Source organism: Aureobasidium subglaciale, assembly GCF_000721755.1.
Source record: "Aureobasidium subglaciale EXF-2481 unplaced genomic scaffold scaffold_15, whole genome shotgun sequence".
Taxonomy (NCBI): domain Eukaryota; kingdom Fungi; phylum Ascomycota; class Dothideomycetes; order Dothideales; family Saccotheciaceae; genus Aureobasidium; species Aureobasidium subglaciale.
This window is the reverse complement of record NW_013566980.1, coordinates 597,987-618,494: the sequence shown is the minus strand read 5'-3', so window position 1 is coordinate 618,494 and position 20,508 is coordinate 597,987. Positions and strand designations below refer to the sequence as shown.

The 20,508-nt window shown below is 52.1% G+C and overlaps 10 protein-coding genes across 10 annotated transcripts; 6 read left to right on the top strand and 4 right to left on the bottom strand.

Annotated features, from left to right (window-relative positions):
* Positions 1 to 2,032: 2,032 nt before the first annotated feature.
* Positions 2,033 to 2,655, bottom strand: AUEXF2481DRAFT_67198 (uncharacterized protein; the record flags this gene model as incomplete). The annotated part of the gene is made up of 2 exons (XM_013486922.1): positions 2,033 to 2,168; positions 2,222 to 2,655. The coding sequence occupies 2 exons, from the start codon at positions 2,653 to 2,655 to the stop codon at positions 2,033 to 2,035; spliced, it is 570 nt and encodes a 189-aa protein (XP_013342376.1).
* A 344-nt stretch (positions 2,656 to 2,999) lies between these two features.
* On the top strand, positions 3,000 to 5,045 carry AUEXF2481DRAFT_31031 (uncharacterized protein; the record flags this gene model as incomplete). Its single annotated transcript, XM_013486853.1, has 1 exon — positions 3,000 to 5,045. The coding sequence occupies one exon, from the start codon at positions 3,000 to 3,002 to the stop codon at positions 5,043 to 5,045; it is 2,046 nt and encodes a 681-aa protein (XP_013342307.1).
* Positions 5,046 to 5,540: 495 nt separating this feature from the next.
* Positions 5,541 to 7,328, top strand: AUEXF2481DRAFT_320312 (uncharacterized protein). Its single transcript, XM_013486994.1, has one exon. It carries the CDS (start codon positions 6,036 to 6,038, stop codon positions 7,029 to 7,031), a length of 996 nt encoding a protein of 331 aa, XP_013342448.1. The 5' UTR covers positions 5,541 to 6,035; the 3' UTR covers positions 7,032 to 7,328.
* Positions 7,329 to 8,186: 858 nt separating this feature from the next.
* AUEXF2481DRAFT_31029 (uncharacterized protein) lies at positions 8,187 to 10,436 on the top strand (the record flags this gene model as incomplete). The annotated part of the gene is made up of 3 exons (XM_013486852.1): positions 8,187 to 8,271; positions 8,324 to 10,143; positions 10,197 to 10,436. The coding sequence occupies 3 exons, from the start codon at positions 8,187 to 8,189 to the stop codon at positions 10,434 to 10,436; spliced, it is 2,145 nt and encodes a 714-aa protein (XP_013342306.1).
* On the bottom strand, positions 10,356 to 11,234 carry AUEXF2481DRAFT_320490 (uncharacterized protein). Its single transcript, XM_013486993.1, has 2 exons — positions 10,679 to 11,234; positions 10,356 to 10,512 (listed from the first exon to the last, which is right to left on the bottom strand). The coding sequence occupies exon 1, from the start codon at positions 11,098 to 11,100 to the stop codon at positions 10,690 to 10,692; it is 411 nt and encodes a 136-aa protein (XP_013342447.1). The 5' UTR covers positions 11,101 to 11,234; the 3' UTR covers positions 10,356 to 10,512; positions 10,679 to 10,689.
* Positions 10,959 to 11,726, bottom strand: AUEXF2481DRAFT_320422 (uncharacterized protein). Its single transcript, XM_013486992.1, has one exon. It carries the CDS (start codon positions 11,569 to 11,571, stop codon positions 11,101 to 11,103), a length of 471 nt encoding a protein of 156 aa, XP_013342446.1. The 5' UTR covers positions 11,572 to 11,726; the 3' UTR covers positions 10,959 to 11,100.
* Positions 11,404 to 13,702, top strand: AUEXF2481DRAFT_320437 (uncharacterized protein). Its single transcript, XM_013486991.1, has 2 exons — positions 11,404 to 11,748; positions 11,823 to 13,702. Exons 1-2 carry the CDS (start codon positions 11,550 to 11,552, stop codon positions 13,583 to 13,585), a joined length of 1,962 nt encoding a protein of 653 aa, XP_013342445.1. The 5' UTR covers positions 11,404 to 11,549; the 3' UTR covers positions 13,586 to 13,702.
* A 283-nt stretch (positions 13,703 to 13,985) lies between these two features.
* On the bottom strand, positions 13,986 to 15,093 carry AUEXF2481DRAFT_6523 (uncharacterized protein; the record flags this gene model as incomplete). Its single annotated transcript, XM_013486796.1, has 2 exons — positions 13,986 to 14,386; positions 14,439 to 15,093. The coding sequence occupies 2 exons, from the start codon at positions 15,091 to 15,093 to the stop codon at positions 13,986 to 13,988; spliced, it is 1,056 nt and encodes a 351-aa protein (XP_013342250.1).
* Positions 15,094 to 15,482: 389 nt separating this feature from the next.
* On the top strand, positions 15,483 to 16,582 carry AUEXF2481DRAFT_6522 (uncharacterized protein; the record flags this gene model as incomplete). The annotated part of the gene is made up of 3 exons (XM_013486795.1): positions 15,483 to 15,521; positions 15,579 to 15,994; positions 16,051 to 16,582. The coding sequence occupies 3 exons, from the start codon at positions 15,483 to 15,485 to the stop codon at positions 16,580 to 16,582; spliced, it is 987 nt and encodes a 328-aa protein (XP_013342249.1).
* A 538-nt stretch (positions 16,583 to 17,120) lies between these two features.
* Positions 17,121 to 20,312, top strand: AUEXF2481DRAFT_6521 (uncharacterized protein; the record flags this gene model as incomplete). Its single annotated transcript, XM_013486794.1, has 2 exons — positions 17,121 to 19,824; positions 19,879 to 20,312. 2 exons carry the CDS (start codon positions 17,121 to 17,123, stop codon positions 20,310 to 20,312), a joined length of 3,138 nt encoding a protein of 1,045 aa, XP_013342248.1.
* Positions 20,313 to 20,508: the final 196 nt, after the last annotated feature.

The window sequence follows — 20,508 nt, the reverse complement described above, 5'->3', positions numbered from 1 at the left end:
CCCCCCCCCCCCTACGCTAGCAATCGAACCTAGATCAGGAACCACTTCAAGCTCGAAAAAAGAAACTCGCAGGAGCAAGGGCGTTTCGGAGGTCATTGAGGGACCTAGTGGCGGTCAGCCACATGCTGACACCGTCTCGCAACGCAAAATGCTCGTGCCTGAGAGCCGGTCGGCTGCACAGTCTATGGAGTGACGGAAAGGAGAAGGGGTCACTGCGTTCGCTGAGTGAACAGGATTGTTAAGAAAGCAGGCAGAACATGTGTACTTAGATATTTGATGTCGCGATGTACGGTACTTGTATGGTGCAAGCAAAATTATCAGCAGATATTGCTTGTGGTCCTACACTTTGTACCGCTGGGTAGAGATGTCGTTGGTTGCGGAGGAACTTCGGAAGGTTTGGCTGGGAACATAGGGTAGCTCTTCTCAAACTCACTCGCTGCTCCCGATTCTTGTCTAAAGATAGATCACGCTTTCACTCGATGGAGTCCAGAGTGCTCTGTCTCAGGTAAACATCGAGCTTACATGTATCCATGATGGGGTGGTGATGTAGGGCTATTCATCCGGATGGGGTCTGAACAAAGAAGCTTACTTAGTAGGCCACAGTCTTTGTCCGACCTTTGTATGCTCAGAGAGCATCAGTTGCAAATGGTATGCGACTCCTCTATCAGTATCTCTGTACCAAACAGAAAATTAAGGAACGAAGCTTCCATCTCCGCATACGCCTTATACTGCTTGTCTGCACAAGAACACTCTGGTCATCCAAATCTATCGATCGTGCAGGGCCTATCTCTCTCTCCGAGGTTTAGCTAACTCTGGACAAGAGGACGTCCCGGACTAGTTCTCAGTGGACTGCTAAGTCATATTTACTACATCGTCCCTCAGCATATCTAGTGAGAGGCAAGTAGCGCGTGATGTCGTCGACACTTTCAAGCATGTCTGATACAAGCATCAATATATCAGGACCTTGGTGAACGTAAGCCTGACGATCTAGAGAGATTTCGCATCCTTGAGGCACAGGTAGATTGCTTTATACGTAGGCACTATGTGAAGCTCCCGACTCATCGTTCCCCAGATTCTGTCACTGATGCAGACTTCACGTAGCTGATCACCTTAGTTGAAGTATTTACCTGCGGCTGGAGGCCCTGTCGATATCAAATGTTGGCTGTGTTGCGTCTTTGTCACTCTGACCGTCGAGAGCAGAGCTTAGCCTGTCGCTCATAGTGCTGGGTCTTATCCGTACGATATGAGCGGGCATTGGGTTCGCATCCCCACAACAGCGTTACCATCCATCGGGTCAGTAGAAGTGCACAAACTTTTGTTCCTTTATACTACACGTCCTATGGGATAGCTTAGCTGGCCTCCTCGTAGGCCTCTTATCAAGGCATACCACTGGCGGTCGAGGCAAAGGCTCAATTCGACAAGGGCAGGCATTGGAAATCATGGAATCGTGCAACCACTCAAGTGTCGACCAACCATGGATTCGTCACCATCCCACCTCCTGAGTTTCTGCCTGTCCGTCGACCTCGTGTGCTGCTGGTCCCTGACCTGGTCGTGTCAGCTGGAAACACCTGCCCTGGATCCTACAGCATGCCTCTCTCTGTCCGTCCTGTGGTTACGCGCGCTGCCCCTGACCGTGAGAGTGACGAGAAGGGGGCAAAGAAGAGGAAATAAACGTGGGGGTGGTCACCGCGATTGACGTCACGGTCGCTTCCTTTGTTCTAGTGTTGTCGGCGGCGTAAGGGAGATCCGAAACGACCGTACACGATGAAATGAAGGGAAATGGGTGGACTTGGCCTGTTGACAAATATGTGCCTCTAGTCTAAATATTGTTCATAGGGCGAACCTTCCTTCTTCGCTGTACCATCTTTCTTTCGGATGGACCTTTTGACCCCTGCTGAACTCCTATAACTCCTGTCGTCCCAAATCGGTCAACGGGTATCTCAAATGCAACATGCGAGGCAGCTCCTTCGGGCGCGGGTAGGCGGCGGTTCGTAATGAGGTGGTGTTGGTGACGGAAAAGACGTCAGGACGTTCAAGACTGGAAGAGGGTATCTTCCTCTCTGAGGTACTCGCCACAATCGGCCTGTCTGAATACAACGATGCCGGTGGGGTCCAAACGCTTTGCCTCGGCGGAAGAGCGGGCGGTGACACCGAAGCCAAGAGGAGTGCTGTATCGAATTAGCGTCTGCTGCTATGAAAACAAGGAGAAGGGTCTACATACTCGTTCATCGAGTAGACGATGATACCTTGGTGCTCTGGGCAGTCTTCACTCCAGCGTCCGACATGAGCCTTGACAATGTGACCACCGTACAAGAAGGGCATCTCTCCGTTGGGCTTAACCCAGATCTTTGCGCGAGCATGGGGAGCGATGATGTCCAGAGCGGTGATGTGAAGGCGGAATTTGCCAGTCTTGGTCAGCTTGCCAATGCAATTTCCAAGGCACAGCAGGTTGTCTCTTGCTACCGAGGTGGCCAGGTTTGCCATGTCCTCGCGCACGTAGTAGACTCGTGATTCTTGGACACGGAAGACGAATCTCGAAGCTTTTCCATCCTTTCCGGGCGCCGTGTCGGTCAAAAGGTTTGTGAGGGACTTTCCAGTGTAGTTGGCGAGCTTCTCGAAGACCGTCTTGGATTCTCCTTCTGTGAGAGGACGCATGTCTGCGGTGGTTACGAGGTCGAGTTATAAGGGAGGCGCAGGAAGATTAACGAGGCAGGCCAAGGGCGATGGAGATGTTTGTCAAGATGGGGAAGTCGCAGTGGCGCTTGGTGTACAAACAAGGATTGGGTCGATACAGCAGGAAAGAGCGAGGCAGAAAAAAGAATCCTCGGATGCTTTCGACAAATGCGGAGGACGGCGTCTCGGGGGTTTGGCTCTTTCCCCGCAAATGCAGCCCTCTGATTGGCCGCTTGGCCTAAGCGCGAGCCTATCTTTTTTCTTTCCATTGTACCGCTCCCTTTGCTCGTCGAACCATACTTCTGCCACCAAAAATAATCTTAAAAATGGCTCCAGTCGCAAAGAGACGCCGTATCAGCCCAGAGGTCGAGTCGCCTCCCCATAGCACAAAGAACGGTGTCTCCTCCGAGGAAAAGATCGATGATTTCTATCGCAACGCCGCTGGGTGGAACCTGGAACAGGATTACGAGAACCGCCCTCGTAACCTGAAGAAAAAGAAGGAGGAGACGAGACTGCCCATTAAGACTGCCGAGGGTTGGGTTGAGCAAGCACCTGCTGTTGTCGAACAGAAAGAGGAGGACGCTGACAGCTTTTTGGGAAGCGGCGACGAGGGAGAAGCTGTAGAGGATGATGATGATGACGACGAGGAAGAGGAGGTACCTGAGGTGCCCCAGATCTCACCACGCGAGCAGATTCTCCAGGCCAAGGAGGAGCTCGCGCGTATCGCCAGCATGATCTCAGAAGACCCGGAAGAAAACATTGCCCTGCTCAAGAAGCTGCAAGTTCACGCCACATCACAAAACAGGACTGTGGTCAAGTTGTGCTTGGCTACTCAACTTGCCATCTATCGCGACATTATCCCTGGTTACCGTATTCGTCCCGTGTCTAAGGAGGAGCTGAAACAGAAATTGTCCAAGGACGTTCGCAAACTACGCAACTTTGAGCAAATGCTCGTTGGAGGTTATCATGAATATGTCAGATCGCTGACGAGAGCTGCAAAGAAGAGCGGCGACAAGAACAAGGAAGCTGCTTCTGTAGCCACTGTCGCCATCTCTTGCGCCTGCACTCTGCTCAACACCGTTCCACACTTCAACTTCCGTGGTGATCTCATCAACATCTTGGTCGGCCGACTCAGCATCAGGCAGGTGAATCCTGATTTCCACAAGTGCGTCGAATGTTTGGAGACTTTGTTCCGCGACGATGAGGATGGCAATGCCTCCCGTGAGGCTGTCGATTTGCTGTGTAAGATGATGAAGTCGCGAAGCTACAACATCCACGAATCTGTCTTGAACACGTTCTTGCACCTGCGACTATTGTCCGAATTTGCACACAGAAGCAGCAGCACGCGGACTGACAAGGACGAGGACGAGCCGGCTATGAAGCAAAAGCAGAAGCGCGAATTTAGAACCAAAAAGGAGAGGAAACGTCTACGTGAGGTCAAGGGTGTCGAGAAAGAGTTCAGGGAAGCTGACGCCACCGTTTCACACGAGGAGCGTGACAAGAACCAGTCAGAGATGCTGAAATTGGTATTTGTTGCCTACTTCCGTATCCTCAAGCAACGCGTACCTCAACTTATGGGCGCCGTACTGGAAGGATTGGCTCGTTATGCTCATCTCATCAACCAGGATTTCTTCGGTGATATCCTGGAAGCTCTCCGCGAACTCGTCATCACGACCGAAGCTGCTGAACAAGCGCTTGCTGAAGAAGACGAAGATGCCTCCACAGCACCGAGAAACATCAACCGCGAATCTCTTCTCTGTATCATCACAGCATTCGCCCTTCTTCAAGGTCAAGACGTTGTAAAGAGTGTCGGTTCTTTACATCTCGATCTCGAATTCTTCATCACCCACCTCTACAAAACCCTCCTACCTTCGTCAATGAACCCAGACCTCGAGTTGAGTGCCAAGTCTCTGCGCTTGAGAGATCCTGACGGTAACGATGACGAAGCTCTTCTGCCTCAGCAGGCAAAACACAAGATCAATGTTCAGACAACAACTGTACTGCTCCTTCGATCTCTGTCGTCAGTCCTGCTACCGCCGCAAAACCTTCGTTCAGTACCACCTCTTCGCCTTGCAGCTTTCGCCAAACAGCTTCTTACCATTTCCTTGCAATTGCCTGAGAAGTCATGCCTGGCGATGATGGGCCTATTGCAACAAGTCACCAAGGTTCAGGGCAAGAAGATTGCAGCATTATGGTACACCGAGGAGAGAAAGGGTGATGGTGTGTTCAACCCTCTAAGAGACGAAGTGGAAGGCAGCAATCCTTTCGCAACGACTATCTGGGAAGGTGAATTACTGAGGAAACACTTCTGCCCTCAAGTCAGAGAAAGCATAGTCGCTCTTGAGAAGGGTATTGTCCATTCAAGGGCATAAAGCTAGTCATTTCAAAGTCAGACTTTTATGCCGACGATCGCATGCTCCGTAGCCTACGTACTTTTCCATCAGATGGCATTTCTTGTACGACCTTCCACATAGGTCGTATTTCTTATCTTCCTTATCAACAGTGCTAACACTCGTCAATCTTTCACTATCATCAGGCGCTGTCTCATTTCGCTATGAAGGTCGTGTCTTGGTCTTTCAAGCCATATCCCACCATTACTCATGCCACATCTCCTGTTGTCCTTCGATAATGAGCGCCTGAAATGTTGTAGCTACAATCGTTTTGTAACAAAGCTGTTCTATGAGCCGCTAAGGATGCTGCGCAGCCTTGGAGCTTGTGGATGGCATCATGCTACAGTTCAACATGTCTAGACTTGGATGTAAACCAGATCACGTATTCGATCCCATATTCGGATCCGAAAACGAAGCATTTGACCTCACGAATGAGCTGCTCTTAGCCGTACATGACTAAACTGTATGGAGCACGTTGCGTGATTCCTCTCAGAGTGACGTGTCATGTTGGAGTCTGAGAAAACCCGTATCTCTCTTCCTAGCTTCTCTTTGTTATTGACCATTGGATGATGAATTGATGGAAAGGAAAGGGAAACGGTTTGCACGACGAGGGTCCACAACGAAGGTCTTTCTTCCTTTGCGTCCGTGCATTTCGTGATATCATTGTTGGACCAGCTTGCCAAACCTCGAATTGTCTTCAGTCGTCCTTAACTGCGATTCCTACAATACAATTCGTAATTCAGATTTAGCACAAAATCTTTGTCGTCGCGAGTGTATACATCTGATAACTGATTGGACAAACCACCGGATTCATTGCTTTCAAGCCGGTCGCGACTCATCGCGGTCTTGAAGGCGAGCTTCAATTGAGCAGACCGTCGTGACTTCGGGTTGGGATCACATTAAGGAACGGAGAAGTTTTTCTGACCAATCGAGTCTGGCAGATCTGCTGGTCGAGGTCAAAGAAGCGATACCATGGTCAACCCGTTTTCTCACATTCAACGCGGCCTGAACATCTTGCTACCTTTCGCTACACCGGGTACACCTTTGTATCAGGACTTACTGCATCTTGCGGCTTTGTGTACAGCACTCTACTACGCCCCCCAAATTCAAGCCCACATTCAGGAGCAACGAACCCCTCACGTGCAACACCATCCGGACTCTCGACCCGAAGAGGTCGAACACCAAATACCTGAGCCGGAGAACCAACAAGCAGTACCTCCACCACGTCCATTTGTTGAGGACGCAGAGGAAGATGTACGAGAGCAACCAGACGCTCCTTTCGATGACTTTGCTGGGCCGGCTGGTCCCCCTCAGGACGACGATGAAGAGCCAGGTCCTGTTAATCCACGACCTCAAGCCCCGCAGGGCAGCAACAACAATCGCACTGTTGGTGCCAAGAAGGCAAAGTCCTTGCAGCGCCGAGATCAACGCCGTGCATATCACGAGTTCATGCGCTCACAAGGTGAAGCTCAACGTGCGAGAGATGCCGAGGGAGCAGCGGAACGCGAGGCACAGCTTGCAGCCGAGAAAGCTAGACGTGCAGCAAAAGAGGCAGAGGTGGAAGCTAAGCGAGCCAAGGAGAGAGAGGAGAAGAGGCTTAGAGAAGAGAAGGCGCGCGAAGAGGAAACGCAGAGACGGGAGCTGGCTGTGCAGATTGTAAGAAACGAGCTTGAGAGCAGACGATTTGTCGACCTTGAAGAAGTGGCGAGTCGCATCGGCGCAGGAGTCAATCGAGAATGGGTTGAGGGATTGATCAGAGCTTCAGGTTTGCTTCTCGAGAGCCATGCACAGCACCGCAATATGATCACTGCGAGTGGATGGCTGGTCAGAGTAGGGCAAGAGGACATGGAAGCTTTGTACAGCGATGCTGTCAACGCCGCTGACGAGAATGATGGAACCGTGGCATATGCAGAGCTAGGTGCAAGGATCGGAGGCATTATTGGGAAGGCCGCCACCTCTACAACGTAGTCAAGTCTGCTACCTCACATTGAACTTATATCCCACTCTCTGTGCAGGACCGACATATCGCAATTCGTTGTTTCGCATTCGACAAAAACCATGTGCTAGAACTTAGAGTACTAGGGAACCTGCAAATGTATAACAGACTCCCCACGTCGGCTGTGTGTTGCCTCTGCGAAGACGTTGTCTCGACCATTGATTTGGTGGTGCACGAAGCGGAATGAGCGTTTGCAGAGAAGGAAAACATTTACCTGTCTGTAGCAGTGGTAGCAAGCTATTCATCATATACCTAATATGCGACAACAACCAAAGAGCAACTAAGGATCATTGGTTCTGAATCTTGATGGCATGCCAGTCGACCATGTAATGTGATCATCACCATCCTCAGTCAAAGTGTGACTGCTCCAAAGTGGCTTTATTGATCGGGGCGGTGATACCAATGTCATCAGCTGCTGAGACGATTCAGAGTGCAGCTCCAGCCGACTGACTCGAAGCTGACTTGCGTCTTCTGAGATTACCCGATCGATGGGCTGTGCGAAAGACAAGAGTCAGACAGGCTCAGCACAGAACAAGAGCTTGCGCAATCAACCTTTCAAGAGATGTTTATGTTTCAAAAGGGCGGCCGTCAACTCGGGCCGTGTGGCTGACCGCTGAACAAGCCGGGGCCGAGGATGAATTGACTGGGCAAGGGACAAGGAACAAGGGACAAGCTTTCTCTATTATCTTACGCAGCAGCTTGCATGCATTTTTGAGAAGGCTCGACCCCCTTCTCACACATGCACCAGACGTCGTAACTGCCACTTCTCGGCATCCCGCCTGTCTTTTCTCTTCCATTCTCTCGTTCCGCCTTTCGCGCCCTTTTCCCGACCGCTTTGGTTTTACTTTTGTCGGCACAGCGATTGCTGATCCCTTGCTTCTCCTCCTACTGATAGCCGTATTGTAAGACTAGTGTCAACCACCGCGCTCGTTTGTGGGACAGGCACGACTTTGCTCAACATCGGCCTGCTCAACCATCTGTCGGCTGAGGCGAGCGGGAAAAAGGCTCCAGCCCATGTCGCTGACCTCGTTGCAAGCCATCGGCTGTCAAGAATAGTTTAATTCTACCACCTTAATTCTGTACACATACGCACCTTCGCGCGCACACACACACACATACACACACACATGGCCATCGCCCCGACGACTCGCAGTAGTCTGTGGGCTGCTCTGTATCTTCTCGTCACTTTCACCCAGGCTTTCTACATTCCCGGTACGCCACTACGCCGGCCTCAGCATAGTTGACATACGCTGACATGACGCAGGTTGGTCAATCAAAAGTTATAGCGACGGCGATGTGATACCGCTCTTTATCAACAAGGTCTACTCGGACAAGACCCAAATCCAATATGCATACTCGGAACTCCCCTTTGTATGCCCTCCCAGTGGCCGTCGACGAGTCGGCCGCCTTATCTCCGGATCGAGCATCGCCTTGAACCTAGGTGAAGTCCTCCGAGGTGATCGCATTGTCGTCAGCGACTACGAGCTGGAAATGGGAAAAGACGACGAAAGCCACTACCTCTGCAGCCACAAGGTCGACAGGGCAGGTCTGCAAAGGGCTCAAGAGATTGTAAAGGACAACTACGTGGCCGAGTGGGTCGTCGACAACCTGCCAGGCGCAACAAACTTTGTATCGGCTGACAAGAGTCGCAAATACTACGCTTCAGGATTCAAAATGGGATTTCAAGATGAGGACCCTGTCACTGGCCATCCTCGCTACTTCATCAACAATCACGTTACCCTCGTCATCCGATACCACATGGCACCAGGAAGAGATGGACAACGAGGAAAGAAGGTCATAGTCGGCTTCGAAGTCTACGCAAAGAGCATCGAGGCTGCCAACAGGGATGCCCAAGGCATACCCGCCTCCATCGCCCACGTCACGAACGGCATGGAATTGAGCATGCGCAAGAACGGTACTGCTGCCGCTGCTCCCTCTTATTACTCCTCCGACTCATCCTACCACCCAGCCACAATTGAGGACGTCGACGAGGATGCCACTCTTACCATTCCTTACACATACTCGGTATACTTTAGAGAAGAGCCTCATCTCGAGTGGCAGAACCGATGGAGTCTGTATTTTGCAGACCAGGAGGATACCACTGGCACTCACTGGTTCGCCATTGTCAACTCTATCATCATCTCTGGCCTGCTCACCGCTGTTGTGGCTGTCATCTTCGCCCGTACTGTTCGCGGCGATCTCAAGGCTGCCAACGTCGAGGAGGGCAAACTCAGGATCAAGCGTGGCAGGACTGGCATTCGCTCACCTCGTAGACTCGAAGAGAAGACCAGCGGACTACTGGATCAGGGCGATGTCGACAACGACGTTGATTCAGACGATGAATCAGTAGAGGATCTCACGGGCTGGAAACTCGTCCACGCCGACGTCTTCCGTACCCCTGCTAACGGAGGTGTCCTGGCTGCCCTTGTCGGCTCTGGCACTCAATTAGTCTTCGTTGTTGCTGGTCTGATCATTCTTTCCTGCTTTGGCATTCTCAATCCGTCTTTCCGGGGTGGTTTCATCAGTGTTGCTATCGCTCTCTTCGTGCTTGCCGGCCTCGTTTCTGGTTACTTCTCTGCTCGCGTGTACAAGACATTCGGTGGCCAGGTTTGGCAGAGGAACTGCTTCGTTACCGCGACTCTCTTCCCTGGCCTGGTCTTCGCCGCTGTATTTATTCTCAACCTTTTCGTCTGGGCACAAGCTTCAAGCACCGCTCTTCCGTTCGGAACACTTGTCGGTCTTGTCGCGTTATGGCTACTAATCCAGCTCCCGCTCGTGTACATAGGCTCTTGGTACGGCTATGTGCGCGTTGGAGCTTGGTCTCACCCTATCAGAGCCAGCACTATTCCCCGCCAGATCCCCCAGCAGAGTTGGTACATCCGCAGCTGGCAAAGCATCCTTCTCGCGGGGCTGCCCGCGTTTTTCGTTGTGGCAATCGAACTCATGTTTGTGTTCAAGAGCATCTGGCAGGACAAGAGCGGCTACTACTATGTGTTCGGTTTCCTCGCTGTCGTAGCAGCTATGCTGGTTGCGGTAGTCATGGAAGTTACAGTCATAGCTGTATATATTCAGCTATGTTCTGAGGTGAATAGTGTCTTATGCTCGTCTTACATCACAATAGCTAACTAAATCAACAGAATTACCACTGGTGGTGGCACAGCTTTATGGTTGGCGCCTCGAGCAGCTTCTGGATTTTCGCCTACTGCATCTACTATTATCTCAACCACCTGCATATCCACGGGTTTGTATCTTCATTGCTCTTCTTTGCATACTCGGTTCTTGCATGCGCCGTATATGCCCTCTTGACCGGAACCATTGGGTTCCTGACTGCCTATGCTTTTGTCCGTAGGATCTACGGTGCTATCAAGACTGATTGAGAGATGGTTGGCAGAATGTAATTACAGCGGAGGCGTTTTTGGTGTAGAGAGGATTTCCCATGCATTGTATATATTTCTATTGTATCTCAGTTTCAAAGTCGTTTTTGACACGATCATATCTCGAAGGCACATGATGATGCGTAGAGCAGTGTGGCCTTGAGCACCTTTTCAATGACAAAAAAAGTGTATGTTTGAAGACGATCTTGACTTCTGGAATGACCAAGACGAGCGATTCGGCTTACGGATAGCTGATTCAGCTCTGGGCGGATGCATGTGAGCCGTTTACGAGACAATGGAGAGAAGAGTAAAGGCTTTCGGCTTCCAACTGAGACATATTGCAAAGCCAACAACGGCCATGGTAAAGCCGATGAATGGAACATGAAGCATGATGGAGCGAGGAGAGGACAAGATTTAGTTCCTGTCGCGCAAAGCCTGAAATAGCAAGGTGAATGTTAGAGGGGTCAAGGCTCGGACCGAGGGGGCAAGCGTCGAAGCTTTTCGAAATGAGATGCAGGGCGGATGCAATGATGAAAGTCGACAAGAAGCGACGACAAGATGGGATGAGTGACAAAGCTGAAAGCTGACGCGTGACGGACGACAGTCGTATAGGGCTCATGGCAGCGGATACGAGCGGGCGCTGGAGTGAATGTCTCAGCCCATGCATCTAGCTTTGTCGAGGACAGCAAAAGAAGCAGCCGTTATAGGAGCAGATTAGGCATGCGGGCGGGTTAGATTGGGAAGCGCAAAGCGAGGGTGCCTGATAGATTTTTGGCCGACAGGACATTGTCAGTGGTGGAGCGAGTGGGAGATGCAGTTGCAAGTCGCAAAGGCTCGAGGGCAATAGCTCAAGATTGTCGGGCTTGGTATTGAAGACGGGGCCATGGTGGGAGTCTGCGGAAGAGAGAGTTTCGGTGGGTCTGTGCATGCATACGTCAACGGTGATGGACAGGGAAAGCAAGCACCGTTTTCCTACGCCAGCCAGAAGATCCTGGCCAGCAGTCGAGCCTCTCTTTCTCCTTCTCTTCTTCCTTGATCCCTGTTCCCCTAGATTGCCGCTGGCCATGTACGAAAGCCACACGCACATTGGAGATTGATGCGTCCCAAGTCCTCGACATGACGGGGCAACAAAGCACATGGTGGTCTCGAGTAAGCGGCGGAGGCAAGGTCGGCTTCGACAAGGCGTGGAACCTCGTCGACAAGCTGGGCGCGCCTGTGAACAAGCTGAGCAACAAGCTGGGCTCCGAGGCCTTTTGGCCCACCACTCTGGACCGGGAGAGTGACAAGGCCGCTCGCATTCTGCGCAGTTTCTGCAGTACGTCATGCTATGACCCGTCTAGACGCGTCTCCGCTAACCGCAGAGTCCAGAGGATGGCTTCTACCAAGAAGAAACAACAAAGCCCACGCCCGACGGCCCCAAGGCCAAACAGCGCGTCCTCAAACACATACCGCCAGAAGTCATCAAGAATGCAAAAGGTCTCGCCATCTTCACAACAATGCGCACCGGCCTTTGGGTCTCGGGCGCCGGTGGTTCCGGTGTCCTGGTCGGCAGAACTGCAGACGGCAGCTGGTCACCTCCATCGGGCATCATGCTACATACCGCAGGCCTCGGCTTCCTAGTAGGCGTCGACATCTACGACTGTGTAGTCGTCATCAACACTCAAAAGGCACTCGATGCCTTCTCCAAGATTCGCTGCACCCTCGGAGGAGAAGTCAGTGCTGTCGCAGGTCCCGTGGGAGCTGGCGGCCTTCTGGAAACTGAAATCCACAAGCGACAAGCGCCAATATTCACCTATCTCAAATCGCGAGGCTTTTATGCTGGTGTCCAGATAGACGGCACCGTCGTCATTGAGCGGACCGATGAGAACGAGCGCTTCTACAACGAAAAGATCTCGGTGGGCGACATCCTGGCTGGCAAGATCCGCCATCCGCCCCTCGAGTGTCGCCCACTCCTGGAAACCATCAAGGCCGCTCAGGGCGACAAGGACGTCGACCAGTCCGTCCTACCCTCGGCTCCACCGCCGAGTGACTTGGACATCAACAATCCAGACCACTTCTTTGGCATTCCAGACAGAGAAGATCCAGACCCGTATGGCGTTCTGGCTCTCGAGAAAGAAGGCATGAGCATCCGTGAAGCCGGCACACAAAAGCGCGCCAGTTGGGAACAGTTCAATTTCCAGCCCGCTCCCACTAGTCCCATCTTCAATACCTTCAGCAGACAAAGCTTGGAGAAAACCGGTAGTCGTAATCGCAGCAGCAGCAATTCCACCTGGAAGACATCCAATCTGTCGCAGACTGCCACCTCGAGTGCCGGCACAGCGCTTGAACAACCTAAGCGAGCAAGCGTCACTCGCTCAATGTCTGATATGTGCACACAAACAGACTTTGCGGAGCCCATCAGCCCACGTGTGGGTAGCTTCCGCAGTCGTCAGAGTAGTTTGCACGAGATCGCCGAAGACAGCAACATCACCTCCGAGCCGCGCCCCAAGATTGACCGCAATCCAAGCTCTCGCTCTACTCGCTCGAGCCCGAGACGATCCTCCTTCCGCTCATCACACCGACGTGCAGATAGTGGCAGCGATTCGCGCTCCGACTCTCCGCCTCAGCAATCAACTCCTGCCAAGCCCGAGCACAAAGATATCGCCGAGGAGAGCTTCGACGATGTCGATGGAGATGGAGATGGAGATGGCGACGACACTGCCGACGAAGCCATCATCGAAGAGCCTGTGGTGCACTCGGTCCAGAAAGCCACCGCTCCTCAATTCATCTCTCGCGCTCGTCTCGTTGAAGTACCGAAGCGTATCACACCCAAACTTCCTCCCCGTAACCCCAACCGCGGCAGAGGTCCTGTTGTCATCAACGCCGAACCTGGGGCCCAGCGCACTTCTACCGAGCTTTCAAGCCCCGAAGAATCTCCCCTCAAAACGAACAAACCTGATTGGAGTGCGCCTTCGAGTCCAGACAAGCTAGGCGCAGAGAGTAGTAGTTACGCAGACCCATCGCCTAGTCCCGGCGAAGAAAGAAACCCATGGGGTCATATCCTGGAACAACACCGGAGAAATGAGAGCAAGGACTCGCTCGATATGCCCGGCACATTCCACTCTCTGCCGCCAACACCAGACGAAACCAGAGAAGGCGCTCCCATATCTTGAGACCACCCACGCGCTTCTCAATGAGGTCACATCTACACCACTTGTTGCGATCATACCCACTTATCAAAGCCATGAAGTTCTTGCAATCTAGGCGGCGAAACTCTGCGAATACTGCATTAGAGTCACATAATTATTCCTTTCTTTTTGTTCATGATGTTACGATAGCGGATTTACTTTCATGTTTTGTATTCTTTCTCGGACGAATAAGCATGATCTCGGTGGGGAGGGTAAGCAATGAAGAGCCAGGATTTCCAAGTCTTATTGTCTGGTGGGAAATCTATCATATTTCGTATATCTATTATATTCCCGAGCACTCCCTGTCATTTTGTCTATTTCCTTGTGCCGCGAGCCAAATTTGTTCACAAATCCACATCTAAACTCATGCTCTCCCCATTTTGTATCACATCCTATAAACTTCCTTTGCCGTTCCATTCCAAACTCTTTGTTTTTCCTCTTCTGAGCAATTGCGTTGATTCAGCACCTCCTCAACAACACTCGTCCACACGGGCCAGCTCCCCTCTCCCTCCGGACCCTTGACATTACACACGGGCCAGTCACTACCAAACATGAGTCTCTGCGGACCAAAAGCATCAAAAACCACATCCGTCCATGGCTCGATTCTCTTTGCCAACTCTTTTGCATCTGCAGAGTCAACAGGCGAGTCGTCTTTGCTAAGCTCCGAGAAGGCACCCGAGAGCTTCAAGTAGACTCGAGGGTACGAAGCGAAGTTTTGCATACAATTCCTCCACTGAGAGAAAGAGTCTGGAGATTCAGACGTGTAAGCTGGTTTGCACATGTGATCTGTTCAGGTCGTTAGCATCTCAAAGGACAGGATGTGGAGGAGGTCGCTTACTCAACACCAACACTGTTCTCTCGTCTTGCGCAACATTGTTGTACAGTTTCTCCAAGACTTTGGTAAACACTTCCAACTGCCAGACACCTCCACTCTGTTGATCAATCCCTACATCGAAAGAGAACTTATTCGTTCGTGAAGAGAACGACTTTAGAATTGCTATAAAGTCATCGCTCAAGACCAAGTTCTCAAACTCCGTCTTATCAGTGATGGCTTGTAGCAAGAAGCGAAAGCCCTTTACGCGTTTCCAAGTCTCCGTTCCAGTAGTCTGTTCGGCCATATCTAGCCATTGGGAAAACACTTCTGGCCCTTGATGTACAGGAGCCCATGAGACAATGCCTTGGAGCAGATTCGAGGCTTCGGTACCATAATCGCCCTCGACAATACTTCGTAAGAATTGCAGCTCCTTGATGGCTTCTGCGGCCCAAGTCTCTAGAGCTGATGAAGACGGGTCTTGGAGTCGACGATCTGTCTCTACGTACACTACACTAGCGGGCGAGTTTGACGATGAGGCCGCCGTGTAGTCGGAAAGGATATGTTGTTTCGAGAGAACGAAATCAGGGTCGCTCATCCATGCGTGACCATCTTGGTCTGCTGCTGAAGCGGGCCAAAGATGGATGTGGCTATCGATGATGGGGTGGTCCCTGATTGACATTGTTGGTTTCTGTCCTTTCCGCGATTGTGAGATGAGATGCAGCGGTCGGTGCAGATTGAAGCGTAGACGACCGGCCGGTAGAGGTTGGAACGAAGACTCGGGCTCAGGAGCCGACAGTTGAGCACGTTGTTCGCCAATTCGGGGTGTTCTCTCGACACTCGGCGTTCTTCGGTGAAGGATGACCCGAGAAGCGAGAGATCTCTGGGGGGAACGTGGGGCTCCTCTCCACCATTCCCCCCGATGCTTCGGCCTTCTTCGCGGCCAACGCGCATAAGGTGTAATAAGAACCTGGCCTTGCCCCTCTTGCTCGCTTTGTGGAAACCACAACATCTGCTTTGTTCCGTCCTTTTCCTCAATCAACGTTTTGACTATACAACTTCGCACACACAATGGTCTCCTCACCTCCTCCTTCGGGCATTTACGTCCCCGTAAGTCCTGGGCCCTCCCCACACATCAGAGCTTCATAGGATTGACAGCATCGACAGGTCCCCACCTTCTTCGCATCCCAGTCTGCATCCAACTATGACCCGGTCAACAATCCTCTGGACCTTGAGACCCAGACCAAGCATTCCTTGTTTCTCGTCAAAGCCGGGATCCGTGGTCTGGTCATCCTTGGATCTACGGGCGAAGCCATTCATCTCACAAACGAGGAGCGCAACGAGCTCATTAGCAGCCAGCGCAAGGAGCTCGACAAGGCCGGATACAAAGACAGACCCATCATCGCCGGCACTGCAACACAAAATGTCCAGGAGACTCTGATTCAGCTCGAGGATGCAAAGAAGGCCGGTGCCGAGTACGGCATGGTCCTTACACCAGGCTACTTTGCGTCAGCTGCTAGCCAGCAAGGCATTGAGAAATGGTTTACCGCAGTGGCTGACAAGAGCCCTATCCCGATCATGATGTAAGACATATTGCAGCCTCTGAAGCCTCTGAGCAACTGCTGATGTGATGAAACAGCTACCACTACCCTGGTGTGACAAACAACATTGTCGTGGCACCTTCGACTTTCGAGCGTCTGGCCCAACACGCAAACATTGTTGGATGCAAACTATCTCATGGCGACATCCCTGATCATACGCTGATCGCATCGAACCCTCGTATTGACCCTTCACACTTCAAGGTCTTTTCAGGTCTTGGTCAGAACCTCCTTCCTGTACTTACAATCGGTGGTCAAGGTGCCATCGATGGACTTGCAGGCATCTTCCCTCGCGTTGTGGTCAAACTGTTCAACATGTTTCAAGAGGGAGCAGACAACAAGAAGCTGCGTGAACTTCAATACAAGATCTGCGAGGGCGAGAGGCTGATCGGAAGATGGGGCACTGTTGGCATTAAGGAGGCAATTGCAAGATGTTGGGGCATGGGTGACAAGGAAGGAGCCAGGCTGCCGCTACAAGGAGGCTTCCAGGGCGGTGACCAAGAGTGGAGTAACTGGAGCAGTGTGTTCGAGGGACTGAAGCAATTGGAACTGGAAATCGAGAAGAGTGGTTAGAGAGAGTCTGTCGATGACAATAAGAATATGAAAAAGTCATCTATCGAGGAATCTGTATAGAGAGTCAGTCCAACGTTAACGATGAACAGGATTCCAAGAGCATGAGAAAGCAAGTTGTCGGATCAGGTATTGAGAAGATTGATGGTACTGGATGTAAAATCACGCAAACGTGCAACGCGCGACAGCGAGCTGAGGCTGTTGCAACAAGCAGATCATATGGCCCCAGCGTCTTTCATCAGGAATTGTGATGCGTGAGAAGTGAAGGGATGGATGTATAACATACCTAGTCACGGTCATGTCACAGAGATGAAGATTGAAGGATTGGTGTAAATCATCTGAAGATGATACAAGGAAGGAAGCTGGAAGGAGAAGCAGAAGCCAGAAGCGGAAGCGGAAGCGGCAGATGGTCCAAGCGTCGAGCTCCAAAGATTCGCGATCAAAGTACAAGCGACGCGATCAAGATTGATTGTCATTGCATTGGGAATTAACATCTGGACGAGAGCGCTGACAGACGATACATGAGGCCAATATAGTCAACATGTTCAAGGTGCCCGACTCGGATCCGCCATCGACGCCAAACTCACGTCGCGGCGACGATGAGCACCCGTCAACAACGCCAGCACAAGCGCCGCCGACCGGATACACCAATGCCTCGTTCACTCCAGCTGGGCCCCCACCGCCCAGTGTCTACGGCAGCTCACTGTTTGCCGAAAGCCGGAATACCTTCCACCCACACTCCAAAGCGCCGAAGCCCTCGTTCGCCCTGCCGAGCAGTCCACCGCGCGACCATCACAGAGACGACGACGACGACGACATGGATGCCGATGCCGATGGCGAGAGCGTCGTAGACCACTATCCCAACAACCAGCTGCCCGCCTTCAACTCTGCCTTTCCCTCGGCCTTCCGCTCGGTCAACAAGCCTACAGCCATGTCGTCCCCTCGTGGCCTGAAACGTTCCCGTTATGGAGATGTCATGGGTAACTCTTTGCGCCAGTCCACCGGCCTGCGCATCGACAAGGATAGACAGACGGCCATTCCTGGTCTTGCAAAGAAGCTGGCCACCAAGCCCTCCCCCGAGCTGTCAGAGCCCGACGACATGGTCCTGCGCTCCGATGCCCTCATGGCCCAGTTGTACCAGGACATGCATCTCGCTCAGAACACAGACTCTCCTGCTCTCCTCGACCGCACAGCACAACAGCTCGCCCAGCTATGGCAGAAACATTCACAACTCAAGTCACAATCCGGCGCCATCGGCCCAAAGTCTCTGGACAATCTCGACAAGGCAAACTATCTGGCTCAACTCGCTCTCCGCCTCCATCATCCCGCATCCGCATCCGCATCCGCATCATCCAACACCCATCTTCCCTACCAACGCTCCAACGCCTACTCCAACCTCGTCATGTCATCAAACCATCCCACCTCCATCCCGCGCGCCCTGCTCGATTGGCTCATCACATACCACAACCCCTTTCCCGATGATCTCACCGATGTTCTGCGCTACCGCCCCACTCCCGTCGCTCACGATCGCTTCTGGGACATGGTCTATGCCTGTACCTTGCGCGGCGACTTGGTCAACGCCATCAACCTACTAGAAACTGCCGACTGGTCACAAGCTGAATCTGCCCTAGAAGATGGTTACGACGAGCCCGGCTATACCGGTAATCATCTGCACGCTGTTCGAGATGTTGTCGGTCGCTGTGTGGACCTACTCAGCACCTGCCCCGCTCTGTGCGAGAATGACTGGGATGTCAAGGGCTACGACTGGGCCATTTTCCGCCATCGTGTTCGTCGTGAGTTGCAGGATCTGCAGCAGTTCGCAGAAGCAGACAGTCGTGATAAGGACCCTTACTCAGCCGCTCCGTTTGGCAACACGAGCATGAGCTTTAGCACTGCCAGCCGTCGTGCAGAGAGCAAGGTGCCTTGGCTGATCTATGAGAGTCTAAAGACTCTGTATGGCCAGCTCTTGGGTAAGCGTGACGAGATCATGGTTGCTACTCAGGATTGGCTAGAGGCCGTCATCTTCCTCACTGCCTGGTGGGACGGCGAAGACGACGATGTCATTTCAGACGATCTCGCTGCCAGTAGACGCTCCATGCGCCAATCACAATCTATCCGCCAAGTCGATGTCTCACCTCTCTTTGCCTACAAGAAACAACTGCTCCTGGCCTTTGCCGCCACCACCGACAAACCTGACGAGGAAGAGTTTTATCTCAACACTCTCAATCCTGTCCACGTCGGTCTAGGCTGCATCTGCGAGGATGATATTCAGGGTCTTGTAGGAATCCTGAAGACGTGGTCGTTGCCCATTGCCTCCGCTGTGGTCGAATTGGCCAGTGCTGCCGGCTGGATGCCAAACTCGGCAAGAAGTATCATTGACGCTTTCGATCAGGACGACCTGATGGTTTTGAATCACGGTATGCCATCACAACCCGACTTGATCAAGCGTGATGATGTCTTGGTCCAATTCGCGTCGGTGCTGGCAAAGAAAGACTCCTTCAAGAACGCAACTGGCAAACCGGTACAAGAAGGCTGGGATCTTGCTTGTCGTGTTCTCGGACGTCTTGATAGTTTCGAGACTGCCAAGTCGAAAATATCGGAAGTTCTGGATCACATTTCGCTTGACTCCACAGCGCGGGTAGACAAAGTGCTCGCGGTTCTTAACGAAATTGGCTTGCCTGATCAAGTGCGTGAGGTAGCAGAGCGTTACGCCGACGATTTGGCAGCTTCCAGTCAAGATTATGGCAGCGCCTTGGTATATTACGCTCGCGCACACGCCTCCCGAAAGCTTCGCAGTACAATTGACCTGCTTATCTCCTTATGTCTGGTACAGAGCGCCGCATTCCCCCCGCAAGCGATCATCGACTCACAGCTGGACGCTCTGCTCAACGATCAGCACGCTGCACTCCATCAAATCGCGCGTCAAGATGTCGCAGCTGCTCAACTACTCGCATCACAGCTCAGTGGTTACGCAACGTTACGTCGCTTCTATGACTTGCGCGACGCGGATGCCGTGAAGGATGTAGCAGAAGTCGATGTCGAAGGTGATGAGGAAGCTGCGACTCGCAAGCCTGGTACGTTGAGACCACTGGCGAGAAAACGCGAAGCCGCTAGGGCGTTGATGGCTGTCATTGAGTCCGCCGCGGAAAGTATCCGTGGTGGCTTGTATGATCCCGACGCTCAATCAGTGGTACAAGTCGATGCCCTCATGGCTTTGTTGTGTGAGGCATTACCTTTGATGAATCGTAAGTTATCTCTTGTCATCTTGTGCGACAAGACCATGGCTGATCTGAAAATAGAAACAAAGCAAATCCTGAAGACACCGCATCTCTTGACACTGATCCGAGCAATTGAAGACTTGGAAACGATAACTCCGGGTATCTACGCTCAGAACTCTGTGGTCTTCACCGCCGCAATCAGTAGCCACGTCGCGAATTTAAGTACACAGCCCAACCATACTCCGACATCCTCAACGCCTGATCTCAGCAAGTCAATTGCGGGCTTGAAGCAGAGTGTGAGTTGGAACATGGTTAACAGCAGTGGCAGTATCGCTTCCGAAAATAGCGGAAATAGCGACGCAGGTGGCAACGCGATGAGAGGCGTACAAATCAAGAGAGCGTGGGATTGGAGGGTCGGTGCCGTGCACATGAAGGGCAAGAGCGTCAAGCCCGAGGATGTCATGAGAGTCTTGAGGTGTCAGGTTGCTATTGAGATGAGCAAGGTGTGGATGTAGACGTCTTTTAGCTACATGGTTTCTCTTCCAACAGCATCAATGGTTTGGGGAGTAAGTGGTCCAGATGTTGTGCAGTGCAACGACTAATGTCAAAGGAAATATAATCTGCTCTGTCGAAGTTGACGAGGATTTTTGAACCAACAAACCACACAACTCTCAACTATCCATGCCACCGTCGGCCACAACCAATTTACGT